Source organism: Corvus moneduloides, chromosome 25 (genome assembly GCF_009650955.1).
Source record: "Corvus moneduloides isolate bCorMon1 chromosome 25, bCorMon1.pri, whole genome shotgun sequence".
NCBI lineage: Eukaryota > Metazoa > Chordata > Aves > Passeriformes > Corvidae > Corvus > Corvus moneduloides.
Window position 1 is genome coordinate 515,381 of NC_045500.1, and position 20,563 is coordinate 535,943.

At 49.6% G+C, this 20,563-nt stretch overlaps 1 protein-coding gene across 7 annotated transcripts in view; it reads left to right on the top strand.

Moving 5' to 3' along the window:
* Positions 1-20,563, top strand: part of ARHGAP32 (Rho GTPase activating protein 32) — a 239,011-nt gene that overhangs the window by 181,099 nt on the left and 37,349 nt on the right. For 4 of the 7 annotated variants that reach the window (XM_032133853.1, XM_032133850.1, XM_032133851.1 and 1 more), the window contains 2 exons: positions 676-750; positions 20,100-20,249. In XM_032133853.1, the coding sequence (XP_031989744.1) occupies positions 676-750; positions 20,100-20,249 (225 nt within the window). Of the gene's footprint in view, positions 1-675; positions 751-8,933; positions 9,039-20,099; positions 20,250-20,563 lie in introns of those variants that run through there. The other 3 variants (XM_032133852.1, XM_032133854.1, XM_032133856.1) reach the window with 2 other exon arrangements.

A 20,563-nucleotide genomic window follows, 5' to 3' on the forward strand; every position in this document is an offset into this window, starting at 1 on the left:
CCCAGCCACAGCAAAAGCTGTTCCTGTGCAAGCTGTTCTGTGTTGAACATCACTCATTTCTCCTCTCCATGTGCCAACCCAAACTGACATCTATTTTATAGAATTTTTAATACTCTTTTTACAGTGAAAACTCTGCTTAGGGTGGTCTGTGCACAGCATCCCAGAATCCCAGACTGGTTTGGGTTGGAAGGGAGCCTAAAGATCATCTGGTTCCACCCCCTGCCGTGTGCAGGGACTGGAATTGGGAACTGGCCTGCACACACTGTGCTCTCTCCTGAGCCAGCTCCAAGCCCAGTTGTTCAGGCACCAGCAGCATCCACTCCATCCCCAGCAGCTCAGTTTTCCAGGGATTTGGGTGTTCACTCAGCTTAGTCCAGCTCACCTCATGGTTTTTGCTGTTCACGCTGTGAGCTCAGTGGATCCCCTCCCTCCCACTCCTTTTTGCACACAGACATTGCTGGGGAAGAACAATTCAGGCCTAGAACAGCCCAGAGAAGCCCCAGCTCTGCATGCTCAGCACTGAACTCTGGATTTCTCCAGCTCTGTCTCTCTAATTGCTGTCTCTCCACATTGAATTGTTGGACTCCTGCAGTCCCTCCAGGAGATATTTTAACTTTGTCCTCTCTCTTGCCCTCTGTCTGTCCCTCTGCCCCCTGCCCTGACCCTGATTATCAGACTTGGAGATGGACAGTGTAAAACCAGGCTCTGCATTTGTTACCGAGGCTCTGAACCAGTCCCACCTGAGCTCAGGTAGAGCCTGTTCTGTGCTACCCTAACCACATCTAATCCTGTCTGTGGTAGCAATAACCACTCACTAACCCTGCTTGCTGGCAGAACCTAGCTGTAGTGTAATAAATAGTGAAATAGAGAATTAGTAATTTTTTTTAGTATTAAAAAGCTGTTGGGTAGAAAAGCCCGTGCCTGGTTCTGAGAACCCACCTTCTCAGGGGCAGATTTTCTTCAAGTGATTTCCAGACCCAGTGAGTGAATCCAAATCTTCAGGTGATGCTCAGCACACCTGGGCCTTGCCTTGTGCACACCCTGCAGTATCAGCAGCCATGTGGGTGGTAGTCTGTGTATCAGAAATCAGCTTCTTTTCCCCCCCAGCTGCTGCATCTCTAAATATAAAGTGTTCTTCTTTTCCCAGCCTTTCAGTTTGAGCCTCACTATCCGAAGGGTTTGCCAAACCCTCTGTGACCACGCTCTGGAGGGAAGAGCTTGCTTGAATAAGAGAGGGAAGAAATGTGGTTAAATATATAGTTTTATGGCAATGGAAACAGCCCTCCTGTGTGCCCAGTGCACAGTGAGAGCAGAAAACAACTGTGTTGTGTTGTCATTGCCATGACAACGTGGCTGTCACTATCAGAACTGGCATTAGGTGAAATTAAAGTGTTCCAATGGAACTGAGGAGCTGAGATGTGTCCCTGGTACATTTTATGTAATTAAACATTTAATCCTCAGTTATTGAGAGGTATTTGACAACAGACATTTCAATTGATTTGCTTTTTGTGTTAAATCATACCTGGACTTTGTTTCTCTGGATCTCCTAAGTGCTTGGAAAGAGAATGTCAGTGGGATTTTAGGGGAGGCAGAGCAGCAATGTGTGGGAGCTTTATTTCTAGGCAGGGCTTGGCACCAAGGCACATGGCAGAGTTCTTGCACAGGCTTCAGACAGTGTTGTCCCCCGTGTCCCTCTGTTCCACCCAGTCCCTTGGGATTGGGGTTGAACTGTACCTTCCTAGAGGTCATCCCAAGCTGTTCCTTGGGTTAAACGAACAGGTTATTATTGGATATTTGATATCAAAGCAATGCTGATAAATGCAGCCAGTCAGAGCTCATTTGAGTCCTGCTGTCCACAAAACCATGGAATCAGGAATACCCTGAGCTGGACCCACAAGGATCAGCCAGTTCTACCCCTGGCCCTGCACAGACACCCCAAACTCTCACCCTGTGCCTGAAAGCGTTGTCCAAATGCTCCTGGAGCTCTGGCAGCTGTGGGGCTGTGCCCATTCCAGGGGGAGGAAGAATCTTTTCCTGACACCCACTGGTAGAACATTTCAGTTCATGAAGGAGCCACTGCTTGTGCAGTTCAGTGACTGAAGTGCTTGGTAGGTGCCAGGCATCTCTTCTAATTGTATTTGAACTGATTGCAAAGCTTCTTGTGGTTTAGGTGTAAAGCTCTGCCTCTGCTGCAAGCCTTGTCTGGATTCCCATTGTACCTTCTCCGGTCACCAAAGGAGGATTTATTTTTAAACTAGGCTTTAGGGCTTTATTTCACTGCCATCAGAAGTGCTGGATGCTTGCTTTGAAAAAAATAGTATTATTTTGCTGGTAGTTTGGCTCTTGGATACATTAAGAATGTCAAACTTCACCTTCCGTAAATGTGTTGCATTGCTGGATTTCAGTGCAGTGCGCTCTGGAAAGTGCTTATTTACCCTGAATTGCTCCAGTAATTACCTGGCTTTAGGAGAAGGGGATTTATTGCAGGGACTGCCCAGGACTGTAAGACTGTTTAGTCTTTTTAGGTCTTGAAATTTGTAGCGCAGACCAGAACTGCAGCAGCATTTTGCTGAGTTTCTCATTTCCTTGGAGTCTTTTTCTCTTTGCTATCCCTCCCTTGTTTTAAGCGATTTGTCTTTTGTTCCTTCCCATTTTTTGGCAGAAATAGAAAGGGATGAGAGCTGTGGGCTGATCTGTGGAAGTGCTGCTAAATAGAGGATTCATCTGGTCCCCTCTGAAATTTGCACCATAAAATCTGTGATTCTGCTGGAAAAGTAGGAGTTGGAGAGAACAGCTCCCTGAGCCTGTGTGCTGGGGACAGACATGGCAAAAATTCTGTGTTCCCTGGGCAAGCAGGAATGGGATGTAGGAGCATCCCAAAAGCAGCAGCAGCAGCATCTGTCCTGCCTGGGATGAAGAATCACTCACAGCCCTCTCTGGGGGACTGGATTTGGAGAAAGTCCCGCTGTGCTTCAGCCAGCCAGGCAGCACCAAGTGTGTTGTTCTGCTTTTCCAGCAGTAGTTTGGGAGAAGAAACCAGCAGGGCTCTGGATCTGGGTCTGCTGCTCCATTCCCCCTTCCCCTACAGGGCACAGGATGCCCTTGGCATTCCATGGAAGTGCAGCATTCCCCGGACCAGCTGTGCAGCTGAAGCTCTGAATGATCTTCTCAATGTCCCATTTCCCTTTTGCAAGGGGCCAGGGTTTGGATGTTCCTCTAGACCTGCATGAAAATCCACCTGAGGAGTCTCCATAATGTACCATGGTAAGAGTTGCAGGTACACAGGATGGCAGGGAATTGCAGTTTTGGGAGTTCTTCACCAAACTGGGATGAGCAGTGGATTTAAAAGGAGCAGTTTTAGAGTTAAAAAGTGTCAGATATTCTTTCTGCACCCTCTGCCTATGGGGACGTTTTTATTTGCAACTTGCTTTTGCCTTTTGCCTTCAGTGGCAAATCTGAAACACTTTTCCTGTCTACCTAAACAAAATCTCTAAACCTTGGCTAACTCCAAGGTGAGAGACGAGAAGAAATTGTATTTCACGAAGTTCCTGAGGATGCAGAGCATTAGGGAGTCAATGTATTTTTTCTTCCTCTGTAATCCTTTAATCCTTGAACAGTGCAGGTGCTTCTGACAATGGCAGTGAGACCCAGGAGTGCACTTTGGCAGTGCTTTATGAACACCCCTGGCTGTTCCTTACCCCCACACTGAGGAGTTTTAGGTGATGGTGATGCAGTGTTTGCAGTGAGAACAAATCCATGTTTCTGTGACATTTCCTGGGTGCTATGGAAACTGTCTGGGTGGTTCTCAGGAACTTGTGAGTAAGTTGGTTGACATTTTCTTCAAGAGGCCTGGATTTGAAAGCCTGGAGTGGAAGAGCAGGATTTGGGGATTAGTGCTGTGTCTGGAGGGCCCAGGGGAAGCTGGAGCAGGGGTGGAGCAGCAGGAGCAGGGCAGGAGATCCATCCTTTGGAGAGAAGCTGGACTGAAACAAAAGGGACCTGCAGGCTCAGGGACCCAGGGGCAAGAGGAAGGTGCCCTTTGGTTCTGCTGTTTCATTTATATCTTTTTTTATTTTTTAGCTGAACTCAAATAGAGTTTTCTGATCTATGAAAGCCCTGCTCGAGCCCTCCCAGCCCTGAGGGGAGGGATCCTGTGTCTCCTCAGAATGTGCCATGAGTGCAAAGCCAGTGGTCCCAGGACAGCTGGTGGACACCAGTGTTGTCCTGTGGGACCATCAGGTGCAGGCTGAACCTGGGGATGCTCCGGGGACCTTCTGCCTTCTCTGAACAATCCCAGTAAGGCACAGGTGGAGGTGTCAGTGAATGAGCCTCTGTGTCCAGCCCCCAAGGATTCAGGTTTTTCCGTGGAATAGCTGAGTCTCCTGGAAGTATGGAAAAGATCCCACACAGAGCTGGCACAAAAAACCCCATCCCTGCCCACCACAACCCCCTGTCAGGGTCCAGGCTCCTGGCCTAGGAGCCCTTCAGTAGCTTTGGGGAGCAAGGGGAGCAGCAGAGCTCTGCCAGTTGAGGAGCATCCTCTGCTCCATCCCAGCTTATCCTGCATCCCCACGGGGAGGCACTGCTGGTGTAATTACAGCGCTGGAAATCAGCCTCCAGGCGCAGGGAAATGCCTGAACACCGGTAGAGGGAAGAGCCAGATTAATTCCTGTGTTCCCTACAGTGCAGTTTCTCCTTGTGTGTGGTCACCAAGGCTTTGGGAAGAAGCTGAGCCCATAAACAGCAGCTTCAGGCATCTCACATTTTGACAGGTAATTTTGTGGTGAGCCGTGGCCATGTTTCCTGGGGAATTTTAATTGGAAAATAAAAGGAACAGGCGTGGTGTGTGGATCTGTGCACAGTCTGTACACATCAGTTCATGAATAATTACAGAGATCTGTGTTCTGTGCAGGTAAGAAAGAGCTGTGTTGAAGTTTGTTATGGGAACATTCCCGGTGTTGGAGAGGCTGGATCCCTCCGAATGGGCAGAGTAGTGTGAAGCACAGCAGTGAAACTTGGCTGAGTGCAGGGTGTTGGAAGCACCAGTGTGCTTTAATGAGGCCACTTTCCTTTTCACTTGTTTTGTGCTGCTTTCTCACTCTGCCTGCTCTCCACTTACTCAGGTTGGGGGGGGCTGTTATTTTTAAACAGGATGTTTTTTTCTTTCTCACAAGCTCCGTCAAAATGGGACTTAACTGTAATAATAGTTGGCTTGAGCAAAACTCTGCAGTTATGCTAAAAGCTCTGAAATCATGGCAAGAGGGAGTTTGTTCTGCTCTGCTTTTCCTCCTCTTTTCTCCTGAATAATTTTGTAAATTAGTGTGGGAGCCAGATTGCGACTTCAAAATACTTCAGGGCAGCTTTAACCATAGATGATGGCACAAAGCTCTGATCTGTTCCTGGCCTATGGATTTATCAAGGATTGTGCCAGTGCACAGCTCAACTCTCCTGTTAAAGCGTGGTCCTGGGAAGTTCACAAAGGCTGAGCAGCTACACCACCACCTCTCTGTGCATAAAGACTTAATAAATGGAATAGTTGGAATATTTTTCTTGCAGGCCATGGCAGACCATGGCTCCATCAACCAAAAGCTCAGTCACCACATGGTACCACTGTGCCCAGAGCAGCTGTGGCTGCCCCTGGATCCCTGGCAGTGCCCAAGGCCAGTTTGGATGGGGCTTGGAGCAGCCTGGGACAGTGGAAGGTGTCCCTGTCCATGGCAGGGGTGGCACTGGATGAGCCTTAGGGTCTTTTCCAACCCATTCTGGGATTTGATGATTCCATACTCTGTGACATGAGATACCTGGTTGCTGTCAGCTTTGAATCAAATCCAGTCATTTTAAGGCATTCCATGTCATGATGTGCTGCTCTGTTGGGTTTTTTTTTAATGCCCCAGTCTGCTTTAATCCATAGTTTCTCTTATTTTTAAAGGGGGTTTTGTTTATTTGTGTTGTATGTGTGTGTGTTTTGGGAGCAGCTGACTGCAGGATAAATCCAGCTGAGTAAGAAGCAGCATTGGAAAATCCTGCCTGTCCAACTCCTAATGATGGCTTGAACCTCTTTCAGTGGTCACATTTGCAAAACCAGAAAGTGGAAGAAGCTACAGGCTGCACTAATAACATTCTTTGGGTTGCTTTGCCTTCCCAGTTTTTCTGCCTGAAATAAGTTTTGGAGGATAGGGTGGACTTCAGGATTGAATTTGTAACAGGCACATGGATGGCCCTTTTTTCTGTGGTTTCAAATGCTTGGGCTTCTTTGCTGGGTTTAAAAGATACTCATTATCTGCCTCCACCGCTCCATGGCAATCTGACCAACTCCTTAGGAGTGAGGAATGCATCTCTTTCACTTGAATAATAATAACAATAATAATAGCTGAAAATTGTCTGGCAAAAGAAATTAGAACAGAAAATGAGACTCATGTGATTATTTTATTATTTCCAATCAAATATTCAGAAGCAGCAAGAAGACATTGCAGTGCTGTTCACTGCAGTGGAGAGCAGAGACCTCTGTGCAGGTGCAGAAGGTCCCAGGTGCAGAAGAGCCACATCTTGGTTGCTCAGGTTTCATTCCTAAAAGAAAGGCAGCTTCTAAGGAGGATTAAGGATTTTCCTTTACAGGAAAAAAAGCGCAGAAGATGTGTCACTGTACACCAGGTAGTAAAATACCTCCTCAGAGCAGTAATTGCAAAGGTAAAACCCAAGCCTGAAGCTGAGGCAGCTCTGGGTTATTGAGGATGCAGCTGTTACATTCCTGCCCTGATTAGCAAAAACAGGACTGGGCAACCCCTGGCCTTAGTTTGAAACGGGGCACCAGCAAAGGGTGTGAATGGAGCAGTTGGTCACAGCGGGGGTCACCAGCCTTGAAGGAGTCTTCCTAGCCAAGCCTGGTCTACAGTAAAAAGAAAAAAAATTATATAGGGAGCATACAACACATCCTGGCAGCTTTGGGCAGCTCAGTGTTGTTGCTCTGAAGTCCTGGATGCTGCTTGGAATTGTATGTGCATTTTGCATGTTAAGTAGGAATAGCATTGCTTCCGCTGTATGCGTCTGCTGGGATTTTCCCGGCTTTGATCAATGGGTTTGATGGGAAGAACGTTGCCAGAATGATGAGCTGGTACCAGGGAGAAGGGTTTGTACTTGGAATTATTCAGAGAGAAATGGATTTAGGAGTCATGCTTGGCTGCTGAGGTAAACTCTGGTGTAATAGTGTGCTCACTGTCCAGGCGAAACAAGTCCAGCAGTAAATACCAAGTGTAAGGAGTAGCTGAGAACAGGATTATCGGGGGATGTGAGTCAGCAAATGATTTTGAAAATAGCGTGGAGGAGAAAGAAATGAGTTTTCCCCTCCTGCTCATCAAGATGTCTGCAGATAGAGAGGCAAATTCCTCCTTAATCCTTCTGACCCTGAGGTTGCCCACCTTTAGCTGGCAAGCCCACATTTTAAAGTAGGTGAGAGCAATTATTGGGATTGATGAACTGGTGTTAATGGGAGAGCTCGGGGTCAAACAGCACAACGGCAGAATTTATCCCTCAAACCTGCAATAAATGCAGGTAAGGTCACAGCTTCACTGACACTAGGAAAAGCCTTGGCAGAGGCTTCCTGCCCTCCTGGCTCTTGTTCCTGCTCCGGTGCTGGTCGAGGCTGGGCAGGGATGGCAGTGCTGGGATCAGGTCGAGTCCCGGGGTCTCTGTGCTGTGCCCTGGGCTGGAGCCTGGCTGGAAATGGGTCACTGGGAAATGATGCTGTCATTTGGCTTTGCTTTCAAACAGCAGCACTCCCGGAGAGTTTTTAATTGGGTTTGTTTTCCGTGATCTGATCAATGCAAACTAGCCCCTCGGACTGGGAGGGGGCATTGTTCCTGTGATTACATTAACGGGGACACCGAGGGCGCGGTCCCCAGGGTGTGGGGTGCGGTCCCCAGGGTGTGGGGTGCTGTCCCCAGGGTGTGGGGTGCTGTCCCCAGGGTTCGAGGTGCGGTCCCCTGGGCTGTGGGGCCCAGCCTGTGTCCCATCGGGAAGCTGGGACGTGCTTCCATCCGAGCACTCGGGCATGCCCGGTGTCTCTCCCTTCCTTCTGGACATGCTGAGACAGATCTTTAGTGTGGACTCGGGGATTTGCTGTGGGAGCAGTGACTGAGGGACAGGGATGATGGCACAGATGTGCCCCTGAGCTCTGCAGACCCTGCAGGATTGGGCTGTTGCCTTCACCAGTGTCTTCTGTAGTTTTTGTAGCATGAAGGAGCAAGGAAGGAGAAAGTGGATACAGGTGAGTGCAGCTTTCCCGGCCCGCGTGTTTTCCTGGAGGTGCTCACAGGCTGAGGGGATGGGCACGGGCCCATCCCGATGGTGGAGGTTACAGAGCAGCCGTGGGTTATATGGGACAAAACCAGTGGTCAGACCTTCACAGAATCCCAGGATGGGTCAGGCTGGAAGGGACTTCAGAAGGTCACCAGGTCCCAGCTCCCCGCTCCAGCAGGGCCATCCCAGAGCACAGCACACAGGATTGTGTCCAGTGGGGGACACTCCACACCCTCTCTGTGGACAATCTGTTCAGTGCTTGGTCACTGCACACGGAAGTTTCTCCTCGTGTTCAGGTGGAACTTCCCGGACATCTCTTTCTATTGCTAGGCACCACCGAGCACAGCCTGATTCATCTTCTCAGCACCCCCTTTTTAGATTTTTATACCTGGGAATTTTTTTTATTTCAGTTTTAGCCCTCCCCCAGACGAGCAGCCGTGTGTTGCTCCCCATCGCTCCCTGCCCACCCTGCGCCCTTTGCCCGGCCCCGGCAGGGGGACAGGAGGGACAGGAGGGTCCCGCGGCGCAGGGGCAGCGCTGGAGCGGCTGCGGGAGCCGGGGAAGGAGGGAGGGAGGGACGGACGGACGGAGGGGGAAGGAAGGAAGGAGCCACCTGCGGAGGAGGAGCCGGGGAGGGGCTTGGCAGAGTCGCAGAGGCTGCGAGCAGCCGGCGCATCCCGCGGATCCCGGCGGAGCCGAGCGCAGCCCGGCGCGGAGCGGGACCCGGCCGGGAGCAGGGCCAGGTGAGGCAGCGATACCCCGCGTTACCCGGCCGGGGGCTCGGAGAGGGGCTGGAGGTGTCTGCGCCACTTGTTGCTTAGTAACTTGCCAGATATTTCATGTGCGTGTGGGGAATGGGTGGCTTTGGATGAGGATTCTTCTTTCCCGGTGGTGGTGGTGCATCAGGAAAGAGGCACTTGGCACATGCTTCGCATTAGATATTGGAAAGAAATTCCTCCCTGTGAGGGTGCTGAGGCCCTGGCACAGGTTGCCCGGGGCAGCTGTGGCTGCCCCATCCCTGGGAGTGTCCAAGGCCAGGTTGGACAAGGCTTGGAACACCCTGGGATAGTGGGAGGTGTCCCTGCCCATGGCAGGGGGTAGAACGAGATGGGCTTTTAAGTCCCTTCCAAGCCAAACTATTCCATTATTTGATGGTACTTAACACCCCCTGGCTGGGCCCAGCGGTGCCGGGCTGTGCTGGGGTGTCCTGCCCAGGACACTGCCTGGAGCAGAGCTGATCCTACACGGGGGTGATGCTGTGGGGGTGCTCAGATGCCTCCCTGCCTGGGGTCATGTTTTCAGACAGGTAGAACATACCTGGTGTCAGTAATTCCTCTCTCATCCCTGGCTGCTGGTTACAGACCTGTGCTTCTGCAGTGGCAGACGATCCTCGGGGATCTGTGCCCGTGGGCAGGTGCCCTGGCTTGGTGACCAAATACCGATTAAATTTACTTACTTACCCCTCTCCCCATCCTTGTTAATTGTTTTACGTCTGTTTCCCTCTAATTAATCTCTGCCTTGCGGTTTGTATTCCTCCTTGCTCTACACTGGGCCCATAGTTGTAAACTGTTTTATTGGATTTGTTCTCGGGTCATGGGTGTGTAGCTGTTAAAGGGAGAGTCTTTCATGTCCAGGATGATTTGTGTGAGGATTCCCACCCAGATCCCAGCAGAAGAGGAATTCCAGCCTGCAGGCCCCCTTCACCCCGGCCCTGATCCTGGGGCTGCAGGGCTGGAGTTCAGTGCCTCCCTCTCAGATTTATACCTCCCTCCCAAAGAGGCAGCTGACAGAGGGGAACGTCTGCAATTTAAATTTCAATAGATTTTTGCATATCACTTTATCTTTTTGTCTTCCCTCCCTCCCCAGACTGGCACATTCCTAAGCATTAATATTATTGATGCTGTTGTTAGGAGAAAGGGGCTTCCTATTTAAAACTGCCAGCCCTTTGTTTGCTGAAGCCCTGGGGCAGGGAATGCACACTCTGGAAAACAAAATTCCCAGGGAGAGACGTTACTGTGATCACAGTAGACACTTTGCAAGTAGCCATGGCTCATCTGTTCATATTTGTTCAGAAAACCTCCTAAAAGCCATAGCCCATTTTAAGGACTAAATGCCCTGCAGGATCTGATTATTTGTGACAGAGAAGACAGGAGGCCTTCCCTTCCCTTTCCACTCTTCCTCGACCTCCTTTGTTCTGGGCACCACACAGGCGTGATAAAAGAGGCTCATTTGAAATCAAAGCCCTGCATTGGGAAGTGAAAGGAAAAGAATATAAAGCAGGCAAAACAATACATTATCTGCATTCCTAAGTCCTAAAAAGCAGATTTAATTCACCTCAAATCTCTAAACTATTAGGTCCAATTTTCACTTTCAGTGAAGTTTTTTACACTTCTTTAGCTGTGTAAGGAGGATGTATGTGAAAATATAATTTTTATCCTCTTTTAGCTATTGTATCCTTGTGCTGTGTAAAGTGAGTGTAATGTGAATGAAAATCATGGCCGTGGTCTTCAGTATCATTTATGTTTCCACTCCAGGTGAGTGGAAACTTTACTTCCAAAGGCAGAGTCATCTCAGGGCTTAATGCAGGGGTTAACAGCTAAAGTATGAACAGTTCAGGAAGTCGGGGCTCTAAGTAGAAGAACCAGAGCAGTATCAGTCTGAGAAGGATAGGTCACTGCAGTTAGGCAGTAACTTGCCTGGGCTGCAAACACTTGCCCTCAGGCCAGTGAAAATGAGAGACGCAGTCTTTGGGAAGGGACTGGGAGAGCAGCAGGGATGTTAACCTGTCCTACTGGAAGTACCACCTACCTCAGGAGAGTCTGTACCCAAGGACTGGGGCAAAGGCTGTGCCATGGGCATTAGGAACAGCGAGGCAGTGTGCCTTGACCCGGGCCTCCTCCTGCTTCCAGAGGGATGGCTCATGCCCCTTCCCCATGGAATCAAAAGGGTTTGTTCCTTCTCGGTGCCTTCCCAAGGCCTTGCGTAAGAGCAAACACCCTCTCGCTGTGGGATCGGGCTCCATCTGCCAAACTCCTCATTCCTCCACTTGTGTTGTTTGTTGATTCCTGTCAGATCCTTTTCCATCGCTCGCCTCCTCCCACCGGCCCGGGCTGGAGGAGCACGGTGCTGCCGTCACTCTGGCCATCCCGGCCCGGCTGATGCCACACTCCTGTTGGAATGGCTGGGGAAGGCTCCGGGCTGCCTGCCTGTGTCCAGAGCACTTGGTGTGATGCAGGGTTGGCTCGTGTTGCTGTCAAGTTTTTGGAAGCTCTCCTGCAGCGCTGCTGCCACTCGCAGGAATCGCGTGGGCGAGGCTCAGCCGAGCTGCAGCTCCGCAGGGCTGTTGGGAAGCGTTTTAATCAGGGAAGGAGCTGCACAGAGCACGGCTGGGCTGCGAATGAGGCAGAGCAAAGGCACTTCGCCTTCAAGAGGCTGTAAGTTTGAGAACAGTCAGCTCTTGACTTCCCTGAGGCCGTGGCCGCTGGAGCCAGGAAAAAAAGTGTTTGGTTTAGATTGTCTTAAAGGGAGGTTGAGGTTCCACCTCATGGAATCATGTATGGATAGCTAGCGGTTCCAGTCAGCTCCAGCAGGGAATGTGTGGCATTGCCATCACCATCTCCCTGTGGATCACATTCCTGATGGTGATGACTGGTGAGTTGGAGAAGCTTCTGGCAGAGATGACCCTGCTCTGGTGTCAAGGTGACATCTTGTCTCTTGAGTGCTCTTCCATTTCTCCCTGATTTGCAGGTGTCTGGAGAGTTATCCAGCACAGGGCCCTGGTTGTTGATGTTGATGTTTACCTTGGTCATCTTGAACGCTGCTGCCCCAGCTGAGGTTCCAGAAATTCCTTTAACCAATAGCACCCTTCATGGACCACATCAGAACAACCTTTGGGGTTGTCCTGAAATTGGATTTCTTCTCAAACCATGCAAATTGTGTATCAGAGATACCCTCAGGTTACAGCGTCACATTCTCTTCAGTGGGAATGAAGGGTTGCACAGAGGCTCATTTTGGTGTCAGATCTCCCATCTTTGGGTGTCAAACAACCCTGAGATGCCAAAGTGAACGTGGTGGGAGGCTGACACCATGTCCCTGATGGGCAGATCTGGTGTTCAGTTCTGCCTGTGATAGTTACCTGAGTCAGAACAGCCTTTCTAAAGGATCCTGAGTCTCCAGGGTAGGCGAGATAAGCAAAAGGACTGCATTAAGCTCTGCTGGAACACAGAGATTTAGCTAGAATGAAAGAGAAAAAAGGCATTTCAAGTGTCTCTGGATATTTTTTTCCTAGCTCTGTTTCCCAATTTGCTCCTCTTGTCTCCCAGTTTCCCTGCTGGCCCTGTGACCTCTTTGTGTCACCTGAGCTGCTGACCCCACTGTCACATGTGCTAAATCTCTATCGGTGTGTTTTCAGCTCCCACTCCTTTTCCAGTTTGGGCCTCTAATAATTGGTTTCCTTTGCACTACAGCCCCATCCATCATTATTTCCTCCCCCAGTTACCTGTCCCAGCCTGTCCCTGCTGCATTATCACTGGCACTGTGTTAGTCAGCGCTGCTGGTTTTTTCCCCAATACAATTCAAATTTGGTAACAGAATTAATAGATTGACCTTGCTAGCCCTTGAACATTTGAAACCTCTCTGATGTCTCCGTTAGCCTTCAGCTGCATAGATAACTGATTTGTATCTCCTGGCAGTGTCCCACTGCCCTGGGACAGGTGTGCTGTCCTTCAGGGATTAATTCGAAGATGCCCTGGGGTCTGTTTGTTCAGGAGGTCAGGTTGTATCATCTTAGGGCTCCTTTATGGTCTTAGATTCTGGTCAAAGATCTGTCATGTCTTAAAGCTGGAAAATAGCACAGATTTCTTGGTGTAAGACATAGGTGGATAGACTTTTGCATCTGACTAACCTGGTGGTTGTCATTCTTAAGCCATTACAAATACTCAAAAAATTTGGCAGAAGAACAAGGAAAGAGGTTTTGCTGTTGTACATTAGCTCCTGGTTCATGTCTGTGTATTCTCATGGCCAGAAAGAAACTTCTCCAGGCAGTTCACACTATGGATGATCCTTGTGCCTGTCATTACAGACAGGTGATTTTAGTTAAATGAAAGTAGCCTTCATGCTGGTAGCTTCTGGATTTGCAGTGTCTGTCTCTGGCAGAGGAATGACCACACCCAGATGCTGCAGAAGGTGAAGGAATTGTGTGAGTTGCCAGGCTGGTGGATCTCGGGTGCCAGATGTTCCTGTGCTGTCCAAGAGGAGCCAACCTGAGCCAAGGGCTGCTGTTGGCAGGGGTGGGGAATAGCTGGAGTTGTGCTGAGGTCATTGCCCAGACACTGCCCAAAGGATGGCTGCAGGAGCCTGGGCAGATGCAGGAGATGCAGCTTCCTTATTACTGGGCTTTGTAAATTAACAGCACCAGCTCTTATCAATGACCTACTTTACTCTTCCATGTGTGTGGGGCTCTCATGGTAGCTGGAAATCTGTCCTTATCTTGGCTGATTCTTGTCTTCACAGTTAATTTGAATGGTTTTTATCAAATGACACTGAAATGAATCACCTTTAACATATTTCTTCGCTTCAGAGCCCAACCTTAACTGTTGGCAGCCTGGCACAAGGGAGATGCTGCAGCATCAGAAAACACACATTTATTTTGCTCTTGTTTATGGCAAATCAGTCAGTACACATTTATGAAAGTTATTGGAGATAGATATTTTTAGACTCTCATATCTGTGGAATTTTAAATTATCTCTTGAAAATCTTTATGCCTGCTGAAGGAGCCCAGTATAGAGATTAGTGAGGTTATTGCTGTGTTGGTTGGTCCTTCTTCAAACCCAGCATCCTGTTCAAGGACTAAGGGATGGTGCTTGGTGGTGCGTGGTTCCACATTCTGCTTGGGGTTTTTAGGGCTGTGTAAATGAGCTTCCAAAATAGAATGTGCTGTGGCAGGAGGGAAGGAGGAAAATGTCTTGTTGCTAAGGAACATGACAGAGAACTGGGAGATGTGACTCAGTTCTTGGCTTGGCATCGCTTCTCCTCGGTGAGATGTGGGTCTGCAGAGCGGGTTTTTCCAAGTGTGAGGGGATGGATATCGGGTAGATTGGCTGATGTTTTCAGGAGGGGTTGGGATAACTGATGCTGTGTGGGGACCCAGCTGACCTCGCTCCGCTCCCACCCTTCAGTGTGATCCTGAGTGTGCAGAATCAGGATTGCAGGAAATGTGTGGCAAAACCCCACTTTCTCATCTCCTGATTCCTGGTGCTGCTCTTTCTTCAGAAGAGTCTGTTGCTTCTCCTTCTCTCCCCGCAGCAGTTTAATTTTAGAAGAGAATGGCTCTGGAGGGACTAATAGCCTGGAAAAATTTTTGCCTGGTTTGCTGTAAATCTCCCTTCAGAGAGGATGGATTTCACTTTTGTTTTGTAATGCCTTTCTTTATTACATTCCCACACCTTTTTGCATCCTTGATTTTGTGCCTGCCAGTGCAGTTTGTTTATGGCCGTGGAGCTCTGCAGCCACATGTGGTGTTGTTGCTTTGGTCTGAGAACCAGGCTCCCCTCACAGCGGGGGCCAGCTGGGTGCTGTGACCTGTAAAGTCCCTGGGAAAAACAGAAACAAACAGGCTGCCCGTGTGCTGGGAATGGGGGTCAGCAAACACCCTCCAAGATTTTTCTCTTAGAGTCCCAAGTTTGCTAACCCTGCATCAGGAAATGTGTTGCTGTGACCCTGGGAAGGGGATTTTGTCAAACACCAAATACTCATGCTACCAACAGGGAATGGGACAGGTGCTGTTTGTTTGGAGCAGGGGCTTGTTTTCCCTTGGCAAAGGCTGATGAGGCTGCAGGGAACAGACAGAGGGCTTGGGAAACAGGCAGGGAGTTTGGGATGGTGTCCTGGAGGAAGCTGCCGTTGCCCTGGATGGGGCTTGGAGCAGCCTGGTCTAGTGGAAGGTGCCCATGGCAGGAGTGTGGAACAAGATGAGGTTAAAGGTCCCTTCCAACCCAAACCACTCTGGGATTCTGTGGTTAGAATCTGCTGCCGGGTCACCATTTGCCTGGATGTCCCCTGACCTTTGGGACATGCTGGGAGATGCTGTCCTGCTGCAGGGTTGGCTGGATTGTGTTTTGTTTTCAAGCCTTTGTCTCACGGGGTTTTTCTTGCTGAGCAGAACAAATCTGGGGACACAGTAAGGCTGTGCTTGTTAAAAGGTTCCTTCCTGTTTGGTCTCCATGATCCAAAGCCAAGGAATCTGAAGGAGCCAGTGCTCTTTGCCATCCTACCTTTCCTTCTGTTGGCAGCACTTAAATGTTGCAGTGGTCTTGGGAAGGATTTTATGGCCAGACATCACCTGTGGAGTTTGGGCTGATGCACGTGGTGGTGTTGGACTGTGCTGTGAATCCCAAATAACTTGAATCCCGAATGAATCCATGGAGCACAGGAGGGATCAGGACCAGGGGGAGCAGGTCAGTTCTGAGTTGTCTCACCTGGGCTGGCTCAGCTCTGCCCTAAGAGCATCAGGGGCAGCAGATTATTCCTAATCCAGGTCACAGTGGTGGCTCAGCTCAGCCTCAGGGAACAGTGTGGGGACACTCAGCAGTGCCACCATGGGCTGAGCTCAGAGGAAGGCTCAGGAGTCCTCAGCGTATCCCAGGGGATCCCTGTGGGCTTCCAGCAGTTCCTGAAGTAAGCCAGGAGGGCAAGTTGTGCTGACCAAGAGCATGGAGCTGATGAAGAGCTGAGGGCTGGCACAGCTCTCCAGTAAAGCTGCAGAAAGCATGTCGTGAAGGGCCTGAGGGTGAACAAGCCCTGCTTTTAATGAAGTAGTGGTTATTTAATAGCTTTTGCCAGTGTCAGGGGGCCTCACTTGCACCACCCAAGCTGGTGGTGTAACAACAACAGCACTGCCTGATCCATAAATGTTCCTGGGGGAGGGACTGGGCAGCTTCCCAAAGCCACAATGAGCTACCTGGCACAAGGATTCCTTCTCCTTCCCCCCTTTCCACTGTGTAAAGGCTTTGGCCAGCACAGTTACGACAGCAAAGGGGGAGAGATTTTTTTCTTGCTCCTAATTGACACATTTGTGCCAGCAAAACTTCAGAAGTGGTCCAGACTCAGGTGGGGTTTTTCAGTTGGGTTTCATTTGGGGACTTTCGCAGCCAGGCTCTCTCCACTGGATGGAGAATTTCTGTTTACTTCTTCAGGCCAGGATGTTAAGCCAAATCTGCCTTTCTGAGGAAAAGCAGCCCTTGCTCCTTCTAGGAAAGTCTCTGTTTCTTGCTAAACAAAGTGTTTTATCGTGGTTAAGTCTGAGGTGGAAAGTAATATGGATAAGTGTTGGAATTTTTGTTTAGTTTGGTTCGGCTTTCAGTTGGTAACTCAGAGCACAGCAACCATTTAAAATTGTCTGTAAGTAATTCTGGTTCCCGAATTTATTTCTATGCACACCTCGGGTGGAGACCCAAGCTGTGAGTGAGTCAGCTCTATTATGTCCCTGCTTTATTAGTGGGACAGTAATGGTAGGAAAGGGTTAATTCTTTTATCCATGTCTGCTTAGTTTGTAACACTTGTAGATTTGTTTCAGGTCTAAACCCTGTGCCTTGATTCCCTGGTTCTCCTGCAGTCATCAATTCTGGGTGCAGAACAGCTGCTGGTGCTGCTGCTGTCACTGTCACCTGTGGGGCAGAAAAGCTTTGGGATGGGTGTTTTGGAGCAGGAAACATGGATTCTGCAGCATTCCTGGCAGCTTTTGGCATTGGTTATCCAGAGCCTGGATCTGCTGTGCTGCATTCATCTCAACCAGGATGCAGCAGGAATGAGTCCCTCGGGATGCACTGCTGGTTCGAGGGTCGGTGATGCCAGAGGATGGGGGATCTCACCTTTGCTGCTGCTGCTGCAGGAGGTGGCTCCCACAGCTCAGGAGCAGAGCTCAGCCCTCTCAGACACCTACCTGCTTTTGTTCTCCATAATAACCTGTCAGCAGGGAGATGACTGCTTGGATTTTCTTGCTGTTGCTCTCCCCCACCCAGCAGAAGCCCGAGTGAATCATTCCTGTGTGTGTACAGCCTTCAGAGCTGGGTTCAGCCTCGAAGAGGCTCTGCAGAGCAGGCAGGGATCCGGGGTGAGCAGAGCAGGCTCTGTGTGACCAAGGAGCCGTGCAAATGCTTCCACAGGCTGGGGATGAGGGAATTTCCAGTGGCTGAACCTGCCCTCGCAGAGTCCTTGGCTGCTGCACCACTTCTCTGTGGCAGGGAGTTTGTGGGAGTCTGCTTAATGGTGCAGAAAGCAGGACAATTATTTTAACCTGCACTGAGTGGCTTAAAGGCAGAGCAGATTTATTATGTTTTAAAAACTCAGGTCATTTTTGTGGTTGGTGATGCCAATACCAAGCCAAGTACATCTTTAGACCATGGAAGTGCATCCATTGCATTTTTTTTCCTGGTTTTAGTGCTGAGGTGACACCCAAAAGCCACTTGTTGATCTGCATTAGTAGTAGAATTTCTTTGGGACTAGAATTGGATGCATTTTTCTCCATTTAAAATCCATTCTCTGATGGGCTTGTTTTTCATTGTCAAGCAAGGAACATAGGATACAGAGTGTGAAGTGATTCAGATGAATACACGCACATTAATGATTGCTTTTTTTGGATTAGTAGGTGCTCTGCTTGCCTGTTGTAAAAGCATCTGTCTCAGGTCTCTCACCTCCAGTGGTGTCACCACAGCAGCCCGAGGGTGCTAACCTTGGAAATTCCACACTAGTCAGGATGAGACCGTCTCCATTTATCCTTGAGCTGGGCTGATAGGAGGTGATAAATGAGCCCTTGTTTTCCTGTGATGATGGATACAACCAAACCCCATCCTAACTTTGGCAGGTCAGCACAATCTGTTCCTTTATTGCGTGCAATTAAAAACCCCATCAAACTGCAAACACTCCTTTAATTAAAGCCCCCACAGCCACAGTTTGTCATGCTCAAGGCTCCTGTGGTTGTTAAATGATTTGGATTTGATTGCCAAGGATGCAGATGTGGGGGTTTGATGGGGATTTTAGTATTTCAGGTATTCAGGTGGTGCTGAGGATCAGTTTGGTGTTGTGCTGCTAAAGGGACTTCGTGCAGAAGGAGAAATTTGCTTTCCTCACATCAGTACACATTTGTTAAGGTCACTGGAATCAGGTTTATTATATATATAAATATATCAAGTTTATTATATATATCAGTAGAGGGACCGTGTCAGTGTCTGGTGAAATGGAAGGAGAAATACTCAGCTGTGTGAAGGGATTAAATCCTGAAGCACTGTGTGGTGGAACCACGATCGTGGGACAAGGTTTTCCACGTTCCGTGGTTGAAGAACTCCCCTGAGTGAAGCAGTGCTCATCCATCTCTGCTTTGCTGAGTCCCAGTTTCAGGGCTGCTCTCTGTATTTCACATTTCTTTTGGCAGCAGAGGTGACACTGAAGGGATGGACCTTTGTCCCCAGGGGTCTTGGCTGCTTTGGAAGGTGTTACTCTGCTGATATTTGATTGCAGCATTTGTGGGATTAATGCAGGTGGAATACACGGTTGTTGTTTTTCCTGCCTGGCATGAGAGGGAGGAGCAGGGGAGGGAGATTGCTGCTGCAGGAGCCTTTACAACTTCTCGAGCTTCAAAGGCCTCCTCACAAAGCAGGGCCCTTTGTACCCAGTGGTTTGTTCCCTTCAGCAGAGCTCTTCTGTTGAATTAAACTGCTTTTAAATCGTGTACACAATGGCACTTTTGTTGGGGAGGCTCCGAGGGCCTCTGGAGGAACATTGACATTCCAGGGCATTGTTCTGCTCCCATTCAACCTGGGCCCGGCCTCTCCTCTCAGGGCCAGGTCACTGCTGTCACCGACTGCTCTCCTTTGCCTTCCTCTCCACTCCTGAGCAGGTGGTTTTAGCAGAGGGACCAGAGTTTCTCCAGCACAGCCCAGAGAGACAGAGCAGGAGGTTGGAGGGTGGCTCCTGAGCCACGTCCTCCTCTCTTTGGAGGCTGCTTGTGTTAATTCTGGAGGGGATAAACTGCATCTCTTCAATCAGCTGCCTTAGTTGTCTGTTCAGTGGGCTGGGTGCTGGAGTCCCCATCCCTGGAGGTGTCCAAGGGACACCTGGATGTGGCGCTCAGTGCTCTGGGCAGGGTGACAAGGTGGGGATTGGGCACAGCTTGGATTCGATGGTCTTGGAGGGCTTTTCCAACCTCAGTGACTCCGTGGTTCTATGTTTTTATTTTGTGATGGCTTGAGAAGATCAGGGAATTGCTGAGGCCCTGGGGTGGTGCCTGTGCAGGGGCGGTGAGGCCCTGGTGTGCTGGGAGGGCAGGTTGGGCTCTCAGGGAGCTACACCTGCTCAGCCTCAGGGATTATAGTCAGCCCTTTGTTCTGGAGGGGCCTCAGAGCAGAACGAGGGCCAGTCACAAAGCTTTATTTCTGTGTGTGGGTTACCCACTGATTTGCACAGCAGATTACCAGATTTCTCAGCTGAGCCTCATTCCCTTTGCCAGAGATGAAGTTGCCCTCCCAGGTGCTGCCCACCATCAGCCTTTCAGGTCGCTCCCGCCTGAAGCTGCTCTGCAGAGAAATGTGTCTCTGTGTTAGTCCTTCCATTCCAGCTGGCTCCTGGTGACTCTGCACTAGCCAAGGGTTGGGACAAAAGCCAAGTCTCTGCTTAGTGTTGAACCTTGGAAAATCTGTTCCTGTAAATAATTGATACTAACGTTACTACAGTTCTTACGTGCTCTGTAGAACGAGTTCTGCTCAGTGGTTGCCAGATCAGGAATGAATTGGTTGTTTTGCTGTCTCGTGCAGTGTCAAAGAAGCACGGGAAGCTCATCACCTTCCTCCGGACATTCATGAAGTCGCGCCCAACGAAACAGAAACTGAAACAGCGGGGGATCCTCAAGGAAAGGGTGTTTGGCTGTGACCTGGGGGAGCACCTGCTCAACTCTGGCCATGACGGTAAGAAACAACCTGCTCCTGGGTTCTTCCTCTGTTGGGAGTTTGTCAGGGTGATCGTAGCTGTTCAGGGTTCGTGCTGGGGGGCAAATGCGTGGTACAGATCCATGGCTGAAAGGGAAACTGAGCCTAATAAGATGCAAACATCGTGCTTTGACGTGGGAAGCATTGTGGTTTGATGTGGGAGCACTGAAGGTGGCTGCAACTCCTGCAGATGGGTTTTTAACCTCTTCACATCTTCAAATAAATATTTTTTTTGCAGGTATATAAGTTTTATGTGTATGTCAGCATCAGTGATTGATGAACAGGCATGTTAA